This window comes from Ictalurus punctatus, chromosome 13 (genome assembly GCF_001660625.3).
Source record: "Ictalurus punctatus breed USDA103 chromosome 13, Coco_2.0, whole genome shotgun sequence".
Lineage (NCBI taxonomy): Eukaryota > Metazoa > Chordata > Actinopteri > Siluriformes > Ictaluridae > Ictalurus > Ictalurus punctatus.
The window spans coordinates 5,246,828-5,271,833 of NC_030428.2; the positions used below are offsets into that span (position 1 = coordinate 5,246,828).

Below are 25,006 nucleotides of genomic sequence, written 5' to 3' on the forward strand. Positions count from 1 at the left end.
TGATTAATAAAGACTTGTTATCATTAACATTAAAACCACTGACAGGTGACGTGAATAACATTAATTATCTCATTACTATGGCACCAATCAAGGGGTGAACAGCAGTCAGGAAGCAGGAAAAATGGGCAAGTGAAAGGATCTGAGAGACTTTGAAAAGGACCAAATTGTGATGGCTAAATGACTGCGTCAGAGCATCTCCAAAAAGGCAGGTCTTGTGGGGTGTTCCCTGTATGCAGTGGGTAGTACCTACCAAAAGTAGTCCAAGGAAGGACAACTGGTGAACCGGAGACAGGGTCATGTGCACCCACCAAAAGCATCTTCAATGGGCACTTAAGCATCAGAACTTGACCATGGATCAATGGAAGAAGGTGGCCTGGTCTGATGAATCATGTTTTCTTTTACGTCATGCGGACAGCCAGGTGCGTGTACACCTGGGAAGAGATGTCACTAGGATGCACTATGGGAAGAAGGCAAGCTGGTGGAGGAAGTGTGACGCTCTGGGCAATGTTCTGCTGGGAAACACTGGGTCCTGGCATTCATGTGGATGTTACTTTGACACATACCACCTACCTAAACATTGTTGCAGACCAAGTACACCCCTTCATGGCAACCGTATTCCCTAATGACAGTGGACTCTTTCAGCAGGATAATGCTCCCTGACACACTGCAGAAATAGTTCAGGAATGGTTCGGGGAATATGGCAGAGTTCAAATTGTTGAATTTTCCTCCAAATTTCTCAGGTCTCAATCCAATCGAGCGTCTGTGGGATGTGCCGGACGAATCCATGGAGGCCCCACCTCGCAACTTACAGGACTTAAAGGATCTGCTGCTAACGTCTTGGTGCCAGATACCACAGCGCACCTTCAGAGGTCTTGTGGAGTCCAAGCCTCAGAGCTGTTTTGGAAGCACAAAGGGACCTACACAATATTAAGAAATTGGTTTTAATATTATGACTAATCAGTGTATACATGAATAAATATTCATGTAGGTGATAGAAACACACCAATTAAACATTTCCTTTAATGACACTTTTAAGAATCCCTTACAATTTGTGAAAAGAAGCCTAGAAAAAAACAAAGTACACTGAAGACAAGACTAGGAAATATATTTATAGATGTGGGTGTGTTAGAGTCGCAGTTTTTGTAGCGATCAGAAGAAAAACACCCGAGACTTGCCATCAATCTCCACTACACAGCATAAATGATGACTATCAAATAAAAGCTTGGAAAATGACCTTTATTGATAGTGTATAAAAAGAAAACAGTTTATGCGCCTTTCACTAGATGCATCAATATCGCTGTTAATAGGCAATATGAAGTAGAAAGACAATATTACGATGACGTATTATTTCTGTAGGACATATTACATCTCACTCTTTCAAATAACTGTCAAACAGAAGGCCGATAAAATGCAAATGTGGTTTGTATTAAACAAGAGAAATGTTCCTAATTGCCTCATTAAAAACACATTGCTTATTTAGTTAATTATTGTCAAACACAAATTTACATGTAAAAGTGCTTTTTCAAAACACAGGCATTTTAACAGATTAAATTAATCACATCTGGGGGAACTACAAAAACAAAGTTATATAACAGATTGAAATAACAAGAAGAAGAAAAAAAAGTGGAAGAAGAGCGTAGAAAGGGATTTCTCTGGATCATTACATGCACAGTGTCCTGTTTTTTTTTAATAGCGGACACCTTGTCGTATTCAAGTACCTCACTCTTGCTTGGGGGGGTAATAATAAATTAGATATTGTCAACTGCCCTGCAGTCATGATGTGTTCAATGGTGTTACAAAATGACACAAAGGATGCATTTGAAAATACAGTACAGTTGTGGGAATATGATACATACAAATATGATGAGAAATATTACCCTGGCTGCATACATTATGAGGATTTACAATCAAATGAAAAAGCAAAGAACACACACCCTATGCAACAAAGCTATAACTGGACCACTTAATAGACTCCGTTTCTAAACTTACAGTTACTCAGCAATTCCTCATTTGCAGGCAACAAACTTGTACAGCTGCTACCTAGATTTTGCAACTTACCAAAAGCATCAGCCTGACAAACCTTTTGATAAAACGTGATATCAAGACACACCTGTGCAACTTGCATTTATTCTTGCATGATCATAACTTGCAATACACGTTCTTCTTTTGATCAACACAACAAGAGGCTAACCTGAGAAAGTATGCAGTAAATGAATGATTTAAAATTCATTTCTAAGTGCACGATGGGACCAATAATATGATGGCAAAATGCCCAAAAATGTGCTATTTTCATGCTTCATCAAATCCCATCTTTTCATTTACAACCGCTGGACAAAAAGAGAAGGTGTGATCAAAAATTGTCTCATGGTTGACACCTGATTGAGAACCTGATTTGATTGTATTGTTTTGTTATTTTGAGCTCTAGGTGAGTTTAAATGCGATGAAAATGAGGGGATTATGTTTTTTTTTTTTACCTTTTCTAAAAGGCTAAAAAAATATGTACCCTTAACTGTCTCTGCCACTTGTGGTATATTCAGTAGTTGATATTAGCATCTTTTCTTTATTGCATTCGTTGATATTGTTACAATATTTTTTTTTTTTGCTGTCCAGCAACAAAGCACATACTATAGGCTATCTGACGCTGATAAATATTGTGTGTATTATTCTTTGATGAGAGGAGCATATTTTAGCTGGAAAATCAAACTGATGCTCTTAATGTTGGGTCTCATGGTTTGGGAGGGGGTCGAGCAGGAGGCGGACATGGGGCAGTGGGTGGAGCTCGGGCAGGGGGTGGACCCGGGGCCACGTTGGGTCCTCTGGGGGGTGGACACTGAGGAAGTGGACTTACAGGGGGTGGAGCCTGGCAGTAGTCAGGAGGAGGTGGGGGTGGGCTTTGGGCACTGGGTGGGGCCTTTGCTGCCTCCTCTTTCACCCTGGTGAAGTTGATGCATCGGCCCTGAGAGAAAGATGAAAGAGAGAAGCAGAATAAAGAGATTAAACAGTGGATCTCTCTAAGTGACCATATTCCAACAGCCACCGTGATAGCTTTTCTAATTAGCTGTCTTAGCTGTAGCAAAGATCTGCAGCCCGACTACTCCCTCTTTTTCTATGTCTTTCTGTCTGGAGCGTTTTGGCAGAGCCCCTGTGAAAACCACTAAGGAATGCAGTCTAACTTGCAAAATATGGGTAAATCCCTCATAACCAATTATTTTTCACTAGAATATAGTTAAAAAGCCACTTATTTATTATGCTTTCTTCAACTTTCAAGGTAACGTATGAGCTGTGTGTCCGTGTGCCTCTGCTGCCTGATGTGATGCTGGTGTCTGATCCTGACATGTTTCTACTGCTGTGGCTTCACTAACCCTCTGGACTGACCTGGTTCATCCTGATGCTTTACTTCAGCTTGGAACTATTACACTTTTGTGACTCACTTTCTGTCGCTGTGGAGCGTCCCACATGGATACCCTAAAGATTCTTACTTCCCGAAAACATCCACGTCTCGCCCTTGCTTCAGTGAATAATCTCGTGTAGATTTGTACCCAAGAACTGCTGCAGTAATTCTAAACACTATAATGCTCACAGTGAACACTCAACACACATAGTATTGTGTCTAAATACGTATATATATGATAAAACTTCCTCAGACACCATGAGGATATATATATATATATATATATATATACCTGACTTATTAGAGATTTAAATATAAATCTACACCCAGATGTCTGTATGTCTGTACAGCTGCTTTGTGACAATGTCTATTGAAAAGCTCTATATACTATATTAAATGAATTGCACTCAAACAGCTGCACTTGCAGAGCTGAGGTGGGTGTTTATTTTTTGTCTTGATGGCACAAAGACAAATATGTTAGCACAAAATGACCTCCTGACATGCCTACAATTAGACACGGGCCCATAAAGCGGTTTGTTCTTAGCCCAGTGATGAAGTGTTATGCGTTTGAAGTGGCTGTTCTGTAAAGTCAGAACTGCACATGACCTCATCTCTTAACCTACGCCAGTCTGCTGGAGTGTATGTGTGTGTTGTGTGTTGTGTTGTGTGTGTGTGTGTGTAACTTGAAGCCTCTAATTAAGGTTCTGAAGCTCTGCCCATTGCTTTTTACGTCAGAACTACTGAAAGCTTGTGAAGCTGATCTCGGTGCATAACTAAGACCCTGTGTAGCTGCAAAAGAGAGCTGGGCCAAAAAGTGCAGATGAGAAAAACAGACTGGTGAAAGTTAATGACATGCTAAAGGGCTAACAAACACACACACACACACACACAAAATAAAAAATAGTACTAAGCTATACCTTTCTTTGTTACTTTAATATGTATCAGATAAAGATACATTCTGAACGCTTGAGAGTACCACCCCAATGACAAGGAAAGACACAGTTTAGTACCCTTTTTCTCAGAGAGTGTATACTACAGCATCGTCTGCAGAAACTCTTACTCTGTGCGAACTCAAGGACCACTGCATGGCGAGCGTACATGATTACTGTAGTTCATTGTATTTATAGACACGAGTATTAGTAGATCCATGGATCACTAAAATGGCATCTGGCTTTTTATGATATGGAAATGAGGAATAGTCAGAACTCTTTATGGGAACATTTAATTGCCTAAGGTCAGGCCGTTGTGAATGGTGGCATTTAAGTGTATCACTATGGCAACTTCTATGGCGACAAAATATATGCTCAAATACCGCTGTAAAAAACAGAGGGGGGAAATTCATCAGCCTGGATCCGTGCAATAAATGATTCATCCCTCGAAGGCTTGTGCAAAAAGTGATGAAGTAGTATGAGTTTTAAGGGACACAGTAAAATGCTCGAGGAAAAGATGTTGTTCTCTGGGGTTGCGCACTCTCAGAAGGTAATTTGATACAGGAAATGATGCCAATTTCACTTGTTTTCCATGCTTGGGACAGCAGAAAAGTAGGTCTGTGAATTCTTCTGCCCTCTCGTCATAGACTACTCACTGAGCAGTGGGGAGAGAGATGCCATTCCATGAAAATGGTATAAACTGCTCTTTCAGAATAAACTCAAAATCAAACTTTGTTCAAATTTAAAGTAATTTTGACAAGAGCCATTTCATGTTAATCTGATCCATTATACTTGCTCGTAAATTCATTGTAAGTGCTAATTCTTTCCAGTAATTCTGGAGAACATTCGCCACAAGGTCATTCCAGTTACAGTGGTTATGCCATCGTTTCCACAAATAATGCAAATAATTTTAAGGTAGAACCTAGTGAACAGCCAACTACGTGAGGTCCAGTTAGAAGCTGCGTTGGAGTTTACAACTGCAGCAAGCTCAAATGCCTACAACGCAATAACAGGAATGTGTACCCATTCATTACAAGGTCAAATCTGAAGCTTATCATGAAAGATCAGTGGTCCAAAGTCAAATCGTATGTTTGATGTGAAGGAATGAGAGCCAGCTGTTTAAAACATGTAGACTAACTGCCTGCAACTGGTCTACATCGCTGCTTGATTTCACACTCATGGTCACTTTGAAGCAGGTGGATGACGTTGTCAATGATGTATCTTGGCTCTTAACAGATTTTGGGGTTGCTGTTATTAGGAGATGATGTTATAGATGGATGGGAAGGGGTGATGGTTAATGTACAGTCATGTGAAAAAATAAGTACACCCCATGGAATTGTTAGCTTTTTTGACATATTTGGACAAGCAAACATTTGATAATTTTGATGAAATTTTGATGAAACAGCGCCTATTAATGAAGTTGATATACTTGAACGAAACCACAAGGAAAATAGCTTTTTCAACCATTTATTCAACTGAAATGTCAATAAATGTGATATTCTTCTGTGGAAAAAGTAAGTGGCCTCAGAAGCTAGTATCGCCCCCTTTAGCAGAAATAACTTCTTGTAGGCGTTTTACATAATTGTCCACCAGGCTTGCTGGAATGTCTGACCACTCTTCCATGCAATATTCTTTCAGCTGCAAAATGTTTGAGGGTTTTCTTGCATGTACTGCCCATTTCAAATCCCCCCACAACATTTCAATGGGATTCAAATCCAGGATTTGACTAGGCCATTTCATAATCCTCCATTTCTTCTTTCTGAGCAATTCCTTGGTGGATTTGCTCGTGTGCTGAGGATCATTATCCTGTTGAAAGGTCCACTTTCGGTTCAACTTCAACTATCAAACAGATGTCCTCACATGATCTTCAAGCACTCTTTGATATGATGCAGAATCTATAGTTGAATCAATGAATGCAAGCTGTCCAGTAACTGAGGCAGTGAAGCAACCCCAAACCATTGGCTTTATCCTTGCATGTGTCCCATGCAGGTCAAATTTGTACAATCTCTTTCTGGTTGTAGAAGCATGCACTGACACCAGCAGTTGCAAGACTTACTAGCAGATCCTGTGATTAAATTTGGGGGGTCTTGGAGACTTCTTTCTGCAACAGACGGTCTGCTCTTGGGTTGAATTTGCTGGGACTGCCAGTCCTGGACTAATTGGCAGTCGTTTGAAATCTGTGCCATTTGTAGATGATTTTCCTTACAGTGGAGTGATGTATTTAAAATAATATGGAGATCTTTTTAAATCCCTCACCAGACTCATAGGCATCCACAACCTTTTTTTCTGAAGGCCTTACAGAACTCTTTAAATCTTGGCATGTTGACACCACACACCTCAATAACAAAGGGAACACCAGACACTAGATATGAAAGGGGTTTAAATAAGACAGCACTCCCTAAGCAGGCTCTAATCACTGGCAACACCTTCAACACCTGATTCTAATTTGGAGAATCTAATACTGAATCTAAGAGAATCTAAGCTTCTAATATGGATTTGAAAGTGTGATTTTCTTTAACAATATAATACATAAACCTGACATATAAGTCATAGGTATTTATTAGCTCCTTCGTAGAGTGTCTGTGAATGATAGGTTTGAGTACTCACGTGATCTCCCGGCTGTGGTCTCATAAGTGAAACTTGGTCATAACCACGGCGAAACAGGGCCCAAATTGCATCCAGTTTACCCTGGACATAATTAGCATGGCAGCAGGAAACATTTTAAGTATTAAATATTAAAGGTAATAAACATGCACTTTATAAGACATACACAAATACACACAAAGAAGACATAAACTAGATATTTAAGTAATCTTATATAATTTAAGTATTACAATATTTATTAATGTTGTATTTTTATTTTTATTTTATAGAGCAGTGTAAGATGACAGGTGCTGAAATGCTGAACTTAAGTTAATACAGTAAATGGCAGTAGCGATTCCCTTACCCTAATTGGGGAGTACCACTTCCTATTCTGGGGAGGCTTCTTGTTTCCATGTTTTTTAGGCTTGGGTTCAAAGGGTTCAAACTCCTGCTCAGGCATTTTCACAACTGCATTTTTGGGTTTTTCCAGCTTGGCACCCTCTTCAGTGGATCCCTTCCCACCCCAGCGGACCTAAAACATTAATTGTTGCATAAACACAAACATCAAGAACAGTCAAGTTCTTAGAACCTCATATACATTTGAGGAAAGATGATCAGGTAATGCAGACAAGGCATAGAAGCAAACTTGGGCTACTGTCTGTATGGAGTTTCATGTTCTGTATGTCCGAGTGGGTTTCCTCTGGGTTTCCCGGTTTCCTCCCAGTCTTCAAAACCATGCCGGTGGTTGGACTGGCTACATCTGGCTGCATCAAATTGCCCCACAGTGTGCATAAGTATGTGAATTTGTGTGTGCACGGTACCCTGTGATTGACTCGTGTCCGATTCAAGGTGTATGCCCCATAGATGTGGATTCACTGTGACCCTGACCAGGATAAAGTGCTTACTGAAGATCAATGAAGCACTGTCTAAATTACTCCTGGATGTTCTACAGCATCTCCTGCCTTATTTTAGTTTCCAATTAGGACATCTGGATGATGTTCAGACATATGACTCGTGGAGTCTTTTATCACAGTCTCTTTGATTCGGTTCAATTCATATAACAGTGTTTTGTTTCTTGGATCCAAATGGAAGTTTATATTAATGATGTATTTTCAGTGATGGTCATAAGGACTTACACAGTTTTAACTCTATACACAGTATATTTTATATTAATGTGATTCACTCACCTCCATTCGTTTTATTCCTCCAACTCCCCGTCCCCCATAGTATGAAGCATCTACAGTTGGCCATTTTTTCTTCGGCATACCATCCTCATCGTCTGACTCCTGACAGAAAAAGACACATTAAACAGAAAATGAAGGTAAAGAAGTCCCTGAGTTCACAACAAAGCATGAACAGTGGAGCATCCTAGCAGTCTGTCACAGCTGTATTGTATGGTTTAGTAGTGAGTAGACATGTGATGTTGCAGGGATTTCTGTCACGCTCCATTGCTAACACACTCTATAGATGGTCATGAGAATTGTTATTAGGAGAACGCTGGCTCCTGACACTGATTTCCCTAAATGCCAGTGTCTCAGAGACGATTTAGCATGTTCCACAACAGAAAAGCAACATTTATTTGCAAAATAATACTATTCAAATGGGATAAGCGTCATTGTTATGAATTTTAAAGTCAGACAATACTTGGGTTTGCTTTGTTTTGGTGGGAGACAGTAGAAAAAACACTTCTATTAGTGTCTTTAATTGGACGAAAAAGTGCAAAAAAAAAACGTCTGTTCCCACTCGATACAATGTAATCTATATTACCTGGAGTTATCTGTACTGGTCATTTTTGCTTCATGGGTTATATAGCAATTTTAAAGAGGTTAAAGGAAAATACTACTTACTGGCTGTGGGGGTGGAGGTGGAGGGGGCTCTCTGATAACCTGTGGACAAATTACAGATAAATAAAAACAATTTATTTATGCAGTCAAAATTTAAAAAATCCCAGTAACATCCTGCCCTTATCCTATTTCATTATCCTGCCATTGCCTAGACCTTTACTATTTTCATACTAGATACAGGACACAGCCCCATTCCATGGAGCAGGCAACATGCATCCCAGAGTTTAACCACAGAGCTCCACTATAGCCACAGACTCAAAACCCCTGCCTGTACATTTTTTTTCTTCTTTTTTCCACTTGAAATTAGCCATAAATTTATTTTATCAAGATCTTGGAGGTCACGAGAAAAGGCAGACAAGAAAAGAAGTCAGTGAGGTGTATACTTACTACTGTGCAGCACAGGGGCCAGAACCACCACATGAACAACAGCGCCAACAACAGGAACAGGACCAGCAGGGTAATTAGAAGAATAGTACCATCAAACTGCCAGAGAAAATGGGAGAGAGAAAAAAAGTGTATTCTCTTTAATTCATCTCATTCCTATGCAATGCCATTGCTTTTCTAATTTAAATAATGATTGGCAAACCATCTGTACAGGCCTATACTGACCAGGCTTACAATTAAGAGCAGGGCATAATGAAACCAGTTAGGGGTTAGTGGAAAAATGTGCCCTGTCTTAAACCTAGTAAGACAATGAACGTGATGTTTCTCGTTTGTGGGTAAGAGCCTGCTACCGCTCAAATTCAGCTCAAAGATCTGTAGGAGATTTTGGGATCGTTAATCTCTAGAGTCCCTGTGGTTTGGCTGTAGAAAGAGCAAAGAGGGGAAAAAAAAGAACTCACTGTGAGGGAAACAGACCCCTTTTGCAAAATTTAGAGAGAAGAGGTGGGTCTAAAAGCAAAGAGAGAAAAGAGCAAAATAGAAAAGTGGAAAATGGATAAAGAAAGCTAATTATGTAAGAGTTGCCAAATATTCTTTTAATGCATATTTCACTAATTTACTATATTATTAATCTGTTACCACGCACTTAAAAAAACCCATCTGTCAGCAATCCATAAACAACCGGTGACTCTCTTGTGGTTACATGTGATAGAATGTGATTGTGTTTGTGTGTACTTACACACTCAGTTGTGGTGATGTGTACTGAGCTGGTGATGAACGACAGACCTTCATTCATGCTTACTTGCAGATATACCACCCTGATGCAGACAGAAAACTCAAGATTTGTTTGGAAAATATTCACATCACAACTTAATAATAACCCTTTACTCTTGCATTCTTTACTCTTGTAACCGCATCCCTTTCATTTCAGTTTCACTGAATAGTTCAGAGTATGTCCTTTTTAAAGAAACGTGCTTCAAAGTGAACAATCAACTGAAAGTTTAAGGGGTTAAAACAGCACAGCACACTCAAACACAAAGGAGCTACACAAGTATATGACTGCAATAAATAAATAAATAAATAAAAACAGGGCTGGCACCTGCTGATAAAAGTGACTCCTTTCAAATGAAGTCTCTGATATATATATATATATATATATATATATATATATATATATATATATTAATATATATATATATATATATATATATATATATATATATATATATATATATATATATATAAAGTCATAGAGTTTAAATAAAGGCTTCTTATTCGACTGATAAGACCATTTTAGCATAACAAAGTCATCACACTACAACAAGCATTTTATGTGCATTGTGTAAGGTAACGTGCATTTGCCAAATTATATTGCTCAAGCAAGATTATACAATATATTTAAATTTCATATACAGTTTTGACTGGAAGTTTAGAAATACTGATTTAAAAAGTAAATAGTAAATGAAAAGTACATACATCATCTTGGTAGGGTTCAGACATTTAAACTAGAGATGCACCGATACTAAATTTCTCAGCCGATACGATAACCCATAGTTCTGCCTTTTATTCCTTATTTTAAATTAATAATAATTAATTCCACAATTCTGAAAAAAAAAATGCAGATAAAAACTTTATTCTTTCCATTTCTCTATTGTTTCCAGAAAACACATGACTCAAATTAACATTAACACATGAACTAAATTCTGAAGATTAAAGTAAGATTATTAACTTATTGAATGTTATTAATTCATATTAACATTGACTGAATTGTAAAAATCCTCCTGTTAGATTCACATTCACTCACCACAAACACAAGCATTTCTACTTCATCACTGACATCAAATTGGTCATATATAATATCAACCTTTTTATATATTTACATTAACTGGATATGAAATATACTACTCTACAAATATATTTTTTGTGCAATATATACTTTTTTGTCAACCCATCTTCATTTAAATCTTTGAATGGTGTACTGGAGATTTAATTCAGGGCGAGCAGCTGAACAAAAAAACATTAGACTTGACCCCGAAACTCCCGCTTCACTGCTGCTCACATCCAGTACAAAATTTTTATCAGAGTTTACAAACTGCAGTTTTGTCATCATTCCACACAAGAGACATCATCTTTACACACAGCACAAAATCGATGTATTTTCCGGCCCTCTTTTGATTGACAGGAGACAATTGGCCCTGATCATCGGATGTTTGTAAAGCGTGAAAAATTCCCTTTATCGGCCGATACCGATTATTACCGGATACATCGGTGCATCGCTAATTTAAACCCTACTGCATTTAAACTAGCAATAACAATAATAATCAGATTTATCAATATTGATAATAAGCATGATGCATGCAGGGGTTTCCTCCAGGTACTCCAGTTTCCTCCCCCGGTCCAAAGACATGAACGGAAGGCTGATTGGCATGTCCAAAGTGTACGCAGTGTATGAATGGGTGTGTGAATGTGTATGTGAGTGTGCCATGCGATGGATTGGTACCCCGCATTGTGCCCTATGCTCCTTGGGGTGGGCTACAGGTTCCCCGTAGGATAAACAGTACTGAAAATGAATGGATGGATGGACAAAGAGGAAATGACTTGACTGATCTGTTAGATCAGTAAGATAAAAGCAAGGGGCTACATGAAGTCGGGCTTTGATCAGAAATTGTGGGTAGGAGAGATATGGAAATAAAAAAAGATGGAGGACACAAGCACAAACAGAGAAAATACTGCCTATTGTCTAAGAGGCAATTTATGGTCTAAAATAAATGATATCTGTGCGAGTAGGGCAGGCCTGGTAATGGCGCTACTGGTAATCAAGAGAAGAAAGCCAAGATGGATGATGAATGAAAGAGCCATTGCGGTTTGGAGTAAAATAGTGAAGGGGAGTCAGAGAGTTTGTGGAAACCAAACATGCAATTAGTTAGCTGCAGGTCGATTATAAGAAAACACAGGACAATAGTGACAGACATTAATGAAGGGTAGAGGATATAAGGTTTAAGTGTTGGCATCCGAAAGCATAAAGAAAACAAGGATTGTAAAACAAAGTAAATAATTTATAAGCAATAGCTGCAGTTTATGTAAGAGGCTGAGGAGGAGGAGGAGGAGGAACTGGAATGTGACCCCTGGCAGGCATCATAAATGTGTACTAATGTGAGACAGGCTTCTACTTCCTTCTCTGAAACAGGGCCACTTACTTTCCGACCTCATTTATACTTGGTGCTGGACACAGCATGAATGTGTCTTCTATATCAGCAGGCCGCACATCTAATGAGACAAAGCAAAAATCATTACTGAAATCACACACTTTAACACACATCAGCATTATAAAATTAAAGTGAACCCATGATGACAGGATGAACTGTATGGAAACGTGACAACCGTCTTGAGGGAAAAAAAAAAGACTCACTTAAGGTGACGGTATCGTTGATCTTGAAGCTGCACAACACCTGGTCTATCTTTCTGGCATGCAAAAAGCCGTTGCCTCGAACCACCACTTGGAACGACTCTGAAACATTAATTCACGTCTTTTATGATAATGCTCACCTTGCAAACATCAGTACATTGTACAGATCCAAATGTGGACAGCTTTATGATTTTACCAATCCACACTGAGCTTCATGTTAAAACAATCAGCACTTGAATACGGCAAGGCTTAAACCACAATGAGCTAATGCTCCTCCTGAGGAAATGCTTCTTCCAGGTTTTATCCTCACATGTACTAATATATATATATATATATATATATATATATATATATATATATATATATATATATATATATATATATATATATATATATATATACACACACACACACACACACACACTACATTCCCACTGAATAAATCTCAATGAAGCTCATGAATTTCAGTAATGGTGTGTGGTTATTCTGAGGCCTTGTATTGTAAAACAACACACTGTACTGTACATGCACTTCTTCTCTGACTACGTTTACATGGACAGCAGTAATCTAATTATTGAGCTTACTCTGAGTAAGCTAATACTGTGATTAAGGTGTGTACATGAGTCGCTTTTAGAATACTCCTGTCATGTACCCGTTTTACATGTTATAGAACATAATTCGATTAACGGCACACGTCATTACTTCACCGCGCCACGCCGTCCGACGTCCCTCCAGAATTTCACGTATCGTCAGACAGTTCATCTTCGTTATGGTACCGTATACAGTTTTAGGTGTTTTTATTTAATTTATTTACGAACACTAAGTGCAGTTAATTATTTGTCATGCTATACGTGCAAATAGACGACTGCTTGAAGCCGTGGGCTGCGTCTCAAAGCGCGTACTTACCGTCTATATAGTAGCCGAGATACATGTATTTCTCCTACTACAGGCCTGTAGTAGGCAAGTACGTGGTTTGGGACGCAGCCGTGCTCTCTTGTTTGCCGTAAAACGGTTGAGCACTGTCGTGTGTGATCGTGTCCTGTCGCAAAATGCGGTGAAAACTCTCACACGACGTTAATAATGTGATTAAGGTGTTTACATGTCTGTAATACACGTCGATAATGCGACTAAAACAGGAGTACTCCACCTGTCTTAATTCGATTTGTGTTCACTCCGAGTATGACCTTAATTAGATTAAGGTAAGTAAAAATTGCTGCTTACATGGCAGTTTCTTAATCACAGTATTGTCTTAATCGGGTTAATAGTGGATTATTGTTGTCCATGTAAACGCACTCACTGTTGCCAAGAACATTATGGCAGGTCTGTTGGGAGTCATTATGTTAACTGCCATTTACAGCACAGCAGAGAATGTTAGTGGAGAGTAAATCAGATTGAATAAGAAATCCCATGGGATAAGGATCAATAATGTCGAACTCGTCTATCCATCTCATGGCGTGAGCACAGTTCTTAGCAAATAAGAAAAGGAAAGAAAATGTGCATTGACTGGGACATTTGCCTTACTGCCCCTACCTCCTGCACATACACTGGATGGCTCAACTGCCAAGATCTCAATACAGGACTTCCTGATGATCTGTTAAAAAGAATATAAAGGATTGTAAAGTGATAACGGTTTAACACAAACATTTTACTAAACCTTTTGCAAAACTGAACCAGAACTCTACCGAAACGGAATGATATGAATGTCATATTGAGAATGCCTGTGGTTGTTAGATGTCTGTAGCTTTCATTTCATCTGTCTTTTATTAAGCAGGAGTCTTTGTTTACCGAGTCAATCACGCCTCTAAGAGCTTGGAATCCTCCCGTCACAGGAAACACGTGCTCAATGGTGTCAGCTATGGTAGCGAGCTACAGTAAAACAAAAACACAGATTTTATTGAAGTGTTGTTCAAATGTCCTGTTGGGTCCTTAGAGCATGTGCACATGACACTAACGCTGCACACATGTTGGGTACAAAGCAGGACATGAAATTAAAAACAGTATACATGGCGTAGAGAAACAGCTTACTGACAGTTCGCCCTGTGTGCAAAAAAAACATTTTTTTTTTCACCTGCGTCTCATTGAAATCTTTCACTCCAACACAATACACAATGGCACCCAATGCTCTGGCTCTGGCAGCCTGTGACAGGAAAAACAACAACAAAAACAACAACAAAGTGTTCAACTGTTTTATTTTAAACCCTCACAGCAACGTTCCAATGAACCTTAAAAGCACATGTGAAAATGTTACGTAAATGCTGGGCAGTGATTTTACCTCCTGTTGCGCTGCTATAAGTGGTTGCTCATTCAGTTCTCCATCAGTTAATGCAATAATCACACTTGCTTTGCCTGAATAAAGAAAAGAAAGAAACAATGATGTGATTATATTAGTGTTGGTTATTAGAACTGAATCTGGGACTGTAGAATCAATACCCAAGTTGTGAAGCTTCACAGGGGTCCTTAGCATGACTCACCAAAATTCTCCTGATGTATTTGTTCATTTGCCTGTGAAAGATGACAACACGATTAAAACACACACACACACACACACACACACACACACACACACACACACACACACACACACAACTACAAAAACTACACTGAGAGCATGTGTAGTAAGGAATAAAACACAACAGGGCATGCTGTTATAGGTAAATAATTAACCGTGGAGTGCTGTGATATGGCCAAGCATGAAGTGTATTGTTCACTGTCATTGTTACTGCCCCAAAGTTCATTCATTTCCTATAACAGAATGCCCCGTAGGCTTTAATTCCTCTTATACCACAGCCTTTCGTCAATTACTACATTGTTTATTAATTCAAGGATACTTTTTTTTTTATCCCTTTAAAGCATTTAAACAAGTTGGTTGCTGTTATCATGTATCCTGTTATAGCAGCTGCAAACAGTCGTTCACTCACCAGACTCATTTTTGTTGTTGTTGGGTTGTCGTTTAATTAATGAACGGAAAACTTTTTTTTTCTTCTTTTTGGCGGAAAACTAACTGACTGTTTCAAAGTGCTGGTACTGGAGACTCCTTCCATAACTGTTAAATAAACATCCCCTTAGGGAAAGCTTCACTATATCTACAATTAGATTTATGTGGCGTGTCTGCCATACAAGTCACTGTTATCTCTAGTTACCACTAAAACTATTAGAATGAGTGCATTAAAATGATTCTGTGATTTGCCTTATAGCCTGAGCTGCTGCCAAAGCTGCTAATAGAAAATAAATCAACACCGTCTGACCATTACGGATAGAGAATTCAACAACGCTGTGGTATAAACTGTATTACTGAATTACAGAGAATTAACAGAATTAACAAGTAACCTTTTGCAGGCCAAGATGCATGAATGTATCTCCTCCTGGGATTTCCCTTCTTAGGACATTCAGGCCTTTGGTTATTTGTTCCCTTGGAGAATTGGAGAAGATTTCATTTCACTGAAAGTCACATTTCATCTCACTGCTGCACCATTCAATGTGATTGAATGTGAATCTAGTTCAAAACATTTGCATGGCCATAATAAATTTTAATCAAATAACAGAAATCACACACACTGTGTGCACTGATCACACACAAGTATGCATAACACATTACTTACAATACACATAAGCATACGTAAATACCTGAAGAATGAGCCCCTCTGACAGCACTTAAATGTAGATATACAGAAATATATTCCGCAATGGCTATGTAAGATTTATACTCTCTTTTGTAAAGCTATCACAGATACAAGATCTCAAGGTCTTGCAGTTTTATTATCAGGGGGCCAAGCACAGAAGTCGCGTAGGCACCCGATTGTTATTCAAATGGGTCAGATTTTAGCTTCTTATACACTATACGTATACTGCTCTCTTAATGCAGAACACCACAAATCTGTTGTGACAAATTCATTGTTACTGAATCAGACTCGCCATACCTGCTTTCTGTCAGTCTCATTATTGTGTTTCCTCTGGATGAAAACACGATGAAGGACATTCGTAACAAGGGGCTACGATACAAAAGAGAGGCATTAATATTTATAACGAATACCAGTTATCTATATACTACTTTTAAAGGATGTAAAATCCCACCACCACCACTCCAGCATTGACAAAAAAAAAACAAACAAACATTTAAAAGGACTTGGTATGTACCTGATAAATTTCTCAGCCAAACTTTCAACAAAAGAGTAGATCTCATGCCAGTGGTGTTTGACACTTCCTGATCTGAGGAGAAAAGGAGTCAAAAACAGTCTTCAATGTGTGTATGAGTGGGATGCCTGTTCACACTGTCCAGACTGGACAGTCCAATTCATGACTGTCTGGCCATCAATTAACAGTATAATAGTTTTAAATCCTACAGGATGTGACTTTTTTTGTTCACAGAGGAAAAAGGAAAAAGGAGCAGCTTCTCCTAGACAGGGCCCCTCTCGTTTTGCCCCTCTCTGTGCTCTGACTCCAGGCAAGGCAGTAAAATCCTTGTGAAGGTTGAACATTTCCTGTCCCTACACACTGAGGGAGGGATGGGTGATTCATTATTGACACATGGGATGTGATCTAATTGACTCTTGAAATCTATGCCAAATTTCTGAGTCAGTCAACTTTAGAAGATCGTCATCTCCAAAAACACTCGATGTTTCTTAATATAGCTGATGTAACTAAGTCTAGTCTGAGCGCCAGACAACCACAGCTCATAGTCTTTAAGATTTCAAAAAGTACTCTTGTAGAAAATATAACCTTTTGACAAGTTAGTAGTTCAGAGAAATGTTTTAGCTCCAAATGTCATGTGAAATTTTGTTTTTAAAGCGTAAAAAAAAAAATATATATATATATATATATATATATATATATATTTTTAAAAGCTTGCTAATGAATTTTTTTCAACTTGAAAGGCAGTAATCAAAGGCACAGACTGACTCAGCGAATGAAAACTGGGAGCGTGGTTTTCCAGAGTCGACAAAAAGACAAGCCAACACAGAACATAACAAGCAAAACAAAGTAAAACCAAAAGAAGGGCAAACGCAACTATGGATGTGAGGGTCAGATGAAGGACTTGTCACCATTTTCAACTTTAGGTTTCCTAACCTCACAATAGAGGCTGTTTATCTTGGAAAGACATACTTTTCTGAGGTACCAGCAATCCTAGGATTGGTGCCTAGCTAGCAGTTTTCTCACCTGTCCAAACAGTGATCAAGGAGGAAGTGGCCATTTTCATGTGAGATCCTTGATGAAATATTTTCTGGCACTCCTGCTTTGATCTAATTTGAATTGAGTGTAAGATTCAAAGGCTCAGATTTCAAACACTATGTGTTTTTATGAAGAAGACGATGATGTAGTATGATGAAGCAGTATGATATTTAAGGGTAAATAATATGTGGTTTCAATTTCAGTAGCCTGATGGATGTTTCCCCCATACAGTAGATGTGCATATATCAGGACAAGAGTTAGTATTAAAGACAAGGTAGGAAAAGACAATGGATTTGTACGCAGATAAAGTACAATTAATCAGGTTTAATCAAGTCCTCAAAGTATATAACGAGAACCCAATTAAACAAATGAGACAAAAATATTATACAGGGTCATTTATTTACTGAGGAAAATGATCCACTATTACATATCTGTGAGTGGCAAAAGTATGTGAACCTTTGCTTTCAGTATCTGGCGTGATCCATTTGTGCAGCAATAACCGTAACTAAACGTTTCCAGTAACTGTTGATCAGTCCTGCACATCGGCTTGGAGGAATTTCAGCCCTTTCCTCAGTACAGAACAGCTTCAACTCTGGGATGTTGGTGGGTTTCCTCACATGAACTGCTTGCTTCAGGTCCTTCCACAACATTTATATTGGATTAAGGTCAGGACTTTGACTTGGCCATTCCAAATCATTAAATTTATTCTTCTTTAACCATTCTTTGGTAGAACGACTTGTGTGTTTAGTGTCATTGCCTTGCTCCACTTTCTCTTGATATTCAGATTACAGACAGGTGTCCTGACATTTTCCTTTAGAATTCGCTTATATAATTCAGAATTCATTGTTCCATCAATGATGGCGAGTCGCCCTGGTCCAGATGCAGCAGAACAGGTCCAAACTGTGATATTACCACCACCATCTTTCACAGATGGGATAAGTTTCTTATGCTGGAATGCAGTGTTTTCCTTTCTCCAAACATAAAGCGTTCTCATTTAAACCAGAAATTCTATTTTGGTCTCATCTATCCACAAAACATTACTCCAATAGCCTTCTGGCTTGTCCAGGTGATCTTTAGGCAGCAATGTTCTTTTTTGAGAGCAGTGACTTTCTCCTTGCAACCCTGCCATGCACACCATTGTTGTTCAGTGTTCTCCTGATGGTGGACTCATAAACATTAACATTAGCCAATGTGAGACAGGCCTTTAGTTGTTTAGAAGTTACCCTGGGTTCCTCTGTGACCTCGTGGACTATTCCAGGCCATGCTCTTGGGTTGATCTTTGTTGGATGACCACTCCTGGAGAGAGTAACAATGGTCTTGAATTTCTCCATTTGTACACCATCTGTCTGACTGTGGATTGGTGGAGTCCAAACTAATTAGAGAAGGTTTTGTAACCTTTCCCAGCCTGATGAGCATCAACGTCTTTTTTCTGAGGTCCTCACAAATCTCATTTGTTCATACCATGATACACTTCCACAGACATGTGTTGTGAAGATCATACTTTGATAGATCTCTGTTCTTTAAATAAAACAAGGTGCTCAATCACACCTGATTGTCATCCCACTGTTTGAAAACACCTGACTCTAATTTCACCTTCAAATTAAACTGCTAATCCTAGAGGTTCACATACTTTTGCCACTCACAGATAATAATGTATTATTGGATCATTTTCCTCAGTAAATAAATGACCAAGTATAATATTTGTGTTTCATTTCTTTAATTGGGTTCTCTTGATCTATTTTTAGGACTTGTGTGAAAATCTGATGATGTTAAAGAAATTTGATGATAAAGAAAATTCTAAAGGGTTCACAAACTTTCAATCACCACTGTACGTAGGTATATCAGTTTATTTGTAAAAAACCTTATTTGACTATTAGTTGACTCAACAGAGCTAATTACTTGTCTTACCCAGCTTGACTTAATTCTACTACACAGTTCCATACCTTATATCACAAAAAAACCCATCACATAGATATTGGCATGCATTTGGAAAGAATACCTAAATAATGGTGTACTAATATAGGAGGACAGGTAGAAAACTGTAGAAGCCAAGTGTGATTCAACCTTAAAATTCTTACAAAATTTATGCAGCCAGTTCCTTATCTGAGAAGAGAACTTTCTTTATGGATATCTTGCTTTCTAATTCAGTTTCGGGCAAAACTCCAAGACAACACAGAGGAATGGCGAATGAGTAGTTATGCTTTGTGCAGAGTCAGCAGTACTCTAATCCAGATCATCCCTTCTTCAGGCCCCATAATGGTTAGAGAACTGCTCATGATAACTTGCTCCTGACACTGTAGAATAAATAAAACTACAATTTCATTTAAGCCAAGGTAATATCAAGAATCTCCTTAAGTCCATGTCTAGTAACCCTCTTTATATGTCTCATAGGGATGTGCTGAACAAGAGCTCTGAAAAGAAAGAACTAGCTATTAGAACAGTAGGACAATAGTGAACCATTCACACATCGTTTTTTAGACAGTTCCAAAACAATACCAATATACTGTACCTCTTCCTAAAATAAAGAGTTATTTTCCAATATGGTCTCATATGGAGTTACATGAAAAGTTAGCAGTTATAGCATTTCTTATGATTTCATTCATATTAATCCCAGATAAATTTCTTTTGCCCTTGCTATCCTGTTGCCTATATCAGCTGACGTTATGGGAACTGGGCATCATGATTTGTAACTTGTAGCCTAAGGCCTTGGAATCTACTGCACCTCAAACCATTTTCTTTCTCTTTCTATTTATTCTCTATTCTGAACATTGACTGTTTTTTCCAGGCCCAAGCCCAGTTTGAACCACTTTGCTAACTTTTCCTGCTGCTATTCAGTTAACCTTCTAAGGAACTGCCACAGTGTGGTAATGTTTAACTAGGCATTAATGTCTCCATAACGCCATAGCTATGGCTCTTTATGTTGAATCCAGGCCCATCATCTGGAGCTCAAGGTGTCCTAGACAAACAGTGTGTCAGGAGTGAATTTACATGTTGCAGCTGTTGTGAACCACTGTCATGAACTGCATGACGCAACACTTTGGCTAGTTTAAAGTAAAGAATGTTTGGTTGAAAAACAGCAGTACCTCACTCTTTTTTAAAGTCAGCTGTAGAGGCACACATGAAAGGGACGTTCACTGAATGTAATGGCATTGTTACAGAAATACATTATCAAAACAATAACCATGTGGACTGGAATTCCAACACTTTCTACATAACGGGGCTTCTAACAGCTAGCTCGACCCTGTCAATCCAAAACAGTGATATCAGCAACACGAAACAACCTGGCATGAACCCTAATCACAATCTGAATGGTTCAAACAAACTATAATGCATAAAATTGTACTGGTTGCTATTGTGAATAATATACCTACATACAAAATAACTGTACTGTAATATATCATTTTACTGTTATAACACAAGTTATCAGTCCTAAAGGATCTGATTTTTGTATTAATTATATGTACTGTGATAATTAGTCTCAGTATTTATTATTAGCATTTTATGCTAATCAAATATAGTCAGATATTGCTTACTTCTGTTATTAAAGTATTAGTTGGTTTGAGTGATGTGGTTACAGCATATCTATTAAGATAATGTTTATGTTGATTTGATTCTGATTTGGTCTTAGGCAGACATAACTGTAAGTATAATTAAATATTGCAGGCTTTGGCGATTTGTTTGCACATTAGTAACAACATTTCTGGTGCCACATGTATTCCAGCACCATGCACCTGTTCCTGGGAAGTTTTTGAGCTAATTTACATGCCAATCCTATACATCTGCAGATGAATCATAAACCATTTACACTGAACTTACTTGTCCCTCTAATACTCCTTGGATCGTTCAGAGTTCATTGTATGTAAAAACATCCATGATGTCATAATGAACTGTCAGCCATTTTGAATCTGAATTAAACCAAAATGTCTTCTACAAATTTTTATCTGACCTTCAGGAAACTTGGCAAAGTTGATATTCAGTCAACGTATTACTGCCTGAAAAAAAGGACATTCAATGGATTTATATTTCTGTTTGCTTGCATGATCAAAATCAACAGTGAAGACACCCGATAAGAAGTGACTACTGAATGCCTTGATGAATCCTGATATAGTGAATAATTTTGAGTAAGTGTATTTATTATTAAATAGAGAGTTGAATAGGTATTTTTTTTAACGAAATAGTGAGTGGACCCCCTATGATCGCTGCTTGTGGCTATATTCTATATTTATATCTTTGTTCATTCTATTTTGTGTTTTTTCTGATAATTTTACAGAACCCTTGTTCTATATTTCATTTAGGGATCCTTCATTTATTCATTCACCTTCAGTAGCTACCCATGGTCAGGGTCACGATGGATCCAGAGCCTATCCTAGGAACCTGGGGCATGAGGCAGAAATACACCCTGGAAGGGACGCCATTCCATCACAGGGTAATAAACACACACACACACACACACACACACACACACACACACATGTGGAATGCAGTTTCATTAGCCTGCAGTTGTGTGTATGCAAACCTACTGGGTTTACTAAGTATCACTTTTTCCAAAACCTTGTAAAAGCCTTCAGATTATTTAACTATTTCTGCTGCTCTCATGAGGAACAGAACCTTGACTGACCCAAGAACTGTAGCATCTGAAACAACACACTTCAATTTGCTTTTTAATTGCATTGTATGTGTGTATGAATGGAAGTACAAATAAAAAATGAAAAAAAGCATTTACAGGCTAATATAATGGATTTCTGGAAGCGAAAGAAAGTTTTATTTTTATTATGAAGGTCAAATAGGAGTTCCCAAGCCCTCCATTTTAACCTATAAATTGCACTGCGTGCATTTAATTAAGCGTCAGGTGGTGAAAAAAGCTATGCATGTAACTACTAGAACAAATTACGCGTTTCACTAGAAAGTCATGAATAAGCAAACGAAGCTTAAATAAACTAAATACGCACATCTCAACTGTTTTAAAGAAGCAAGAAACCCATTTGTGTGAATGCTGAGCTTGAACACCACAGAAATTTCCCATGTGGCATTGGGATCTGCACCAAAAAGTAGGCCACGGATACTTAAAGACCCTGGCTGACTCAAACATCCTGTAAAACAAGATCCTGAGAAACATATGAGAAAATGGGCTCTCACTGGACTCTATATCTTCGATTGAAAAAACACGGAGATTGTTTTTGTCTGAACTGCTTATTCAGCACAAGTTTTCAAACCCATCCCAGACTGCTTTGTGTCATTACACAAAAACACAGGGATGGATCGAACACAGTGCCGAGAGCAGATGTTTTTATACAGACAACAGGTTAAATACATTTGAAAAGAAAAGAAAGAAAGAAAGACTGATGCATTTTGTGGCAGTAGTTTATGCACATAAAAAAAATAAACAGACAATATGGAACAAAATTAGAGGTAAACCCTGCTGAAAAAAAACAACAACTAAATAATAGAAACCCTCATACAATGTGTAATGGTTTTAATGGAAACTGTAACAGTCCCTGTGGCTCTCTACTGTGGATACCACGAAGGAACAATAATGGTGGTAATGGTTTTAATGGTCAGCTGAAGATTTGTAATGGTATTTTAGTGGAAACCATAAGAATTTCTGTGATGTTTCTATTGTTTTGCTTTGTTTTCCCGGGGTGCGGGGGGGGGGGGGGGGGGGGGGGGGCATTGAGACAAATATCTGCAGAAGTGTTGGATGCTCAAAGATTTTATAGGTACTTACTTGTCTAGGACAAAATACAAGTCGAAGGCACCTTGACAAGACCTCTCCTGGTCCTCTTCTTGTCCCTCTGCCACACCACTGATGGTGAAAAGCAAAATCCCCAAAACAACCAGGACAAGAAACCCATTCTTCATAGAGCTCGCCATCCTTTAGTTTTAGTTGCGCAAAAAAGATTTTTTTTTTTTTTTTTTTAAATCACTCCTCAGTAAAACAAACCGATTTTTTACATTATCCCCGGTACGTCTTGTGGAAAAACAAAACAAAACAAAACAAACAAACAAACAAACTAACTAACTAACCAGGACGTGTGAGGAGAAAGGATGAAGCACAAAGAACGGAGACGGATGTTGAGCCCGTCTTTCCTCTCATTAGAGACGGACGAGATTCCCCACAGAAGTTCACAGATATGGCGCTCCTCTTTTTGACTAAAACCTCGAGAAAACGTTCATTCACTGCAATGAGGTGAAATGAGGAAAAGGGCGACGTTAAAAATCTACCACTGGGTGTTTTTTCCCCAATCAAATAAAACTTTATATTATCGCTCAAAGGAAACGCTTTCCTGACGCGACGTTGATGCTAAAGATGCTAACGCGAACCAAAGACGTGTAACCCTCTCAACAAAATGAGTGCAGAGGCAAGGACTTGGCAGAAAGAAACAGACCTGGTGTCATATTTCCACTCTTTCAGGGGGGAAAAGAGAGAGAGAGAGAGAGAGAGAGTCAGTCAGTCCTGACACTTTTCAGGACTTTTCATGATTTCTTTCGACATTAATGCCACCACCATGATAGTCGATGTCACACCCACTGATAATTCATGATTTAGTAGTCCAGTTTTCAAGAGCAGTTTGCCAGGGTTTATTGGAACATATTACAGAAGCAATTTTTGTTGATAATAGCCTCATTTGAAAAGGGGGTTTCTCAGAAATTTTTCAACCAGGAAACCATTTAAGTGAATAAAATCCTCAGCACACATGGACATATCACCTCAGCAGAAATGAGGCTGTTTGAATGGTTATTTATTTTCAACAAGGTGTTTCTTATTCCGAGATCTATTTTGAGGCCCAGAACGTTTATCCTGTAACATAACATGTAGAAGAATGATAACAGCCACAACTGAATGATAACAATCACTTAATAATAATCACTTTAATAATAATCACTTTCCTTCAGGGTGGGAATGACACAACATAATGGAGTTGTGATGTGGCCATCGCAATGTTTATAGGACACGTTGTTTTTAAATGATTTTGGTTCGAATTAAACCCATTGAAGTTATATAGGCTATTAACTATCAGAACTCTATAGTAAATACAACTTTGATAATTGTGGGTTGTGATTTCCACCACTGTAGCAACAACAACAACACCAAAAAGACTATGTTGGCTATGTTTCACAAAACACTGGCTTAGACCAGTCTTATGATTAAAATTATACTAATTTAAATATTAGAAGGTATCCCCAAATTCTCCATACATAGGGGAATATGTACAGTATGCGAGCACCACATTGGTTGAGCTTTTGTCAGTAGATGTTCGTGGACATCCACTTCTTGATTGGTCTGCAACATCTTTTTGAATTTGTT

At 38.3% G+C, this 25,006-nt stretch overlaps 1 protein-coding gene across 2 annotated transcripts; it reads right to left on the reverse strand.

The window, feature by feature from the left end:
- Positions 1 to 1,215: 1,215 nt before the first annotated feature.
- antxr1c (ANTXR cell adhesion molecule 1c) lies at positions 1,216 to 24,057 on the reverse strand. 2 transcript variants are annotated; one of them, XM_017484330.3, is made up of 19 exons: positions 23,725 to 24,057; positions 23,426 to 23,572; positions 16,669 to 16,740; positions 16,452 to 16,523; positions 15,862 to 15,943; positions 15,006 to 15,036; positions 14,807 to 14,880; positions 14,603 to 14,671; positions 14,320 to 14,400; positions 14,065 to 14,125; positions 12,538 to 12,636; positions 12,326 to 12,395; positions 9,868 to 9,946; positions 9,135 to 9,230; positions 8,751 to 8,789; positions 8,091 to 8,189; positions 7,268 to 7,435; positions 6,928 to 7,008; positions 1,216 to 2,956 (listed from the first exon to the last, which is right to left on the reverse strand). In XM_017484330.3, the coding sequence occupies exons 2-19, from the start codon at positions 23,569 to 23,571 to the stop codon at positions 2,726 to 2,728; spliced, it is 1,650 nt and encodes a 549-aa protein (XP_017339819.2). In that variant the 5' UTR covers position 23,572; positions 23,725 to 24,057; the 3' UTR covers positions 1,216 to 2,725. The 2 variants fall into 2 exon arrangements, with proteins under 2 accessions (XP_017339819.2, XP_017339818.2); XM_017484329.3 differs by having other exon boundaries at positions 23,426 to 24,057.
- Positions 24,058 to 25,006: the final 949 nt, after the last annotated feature.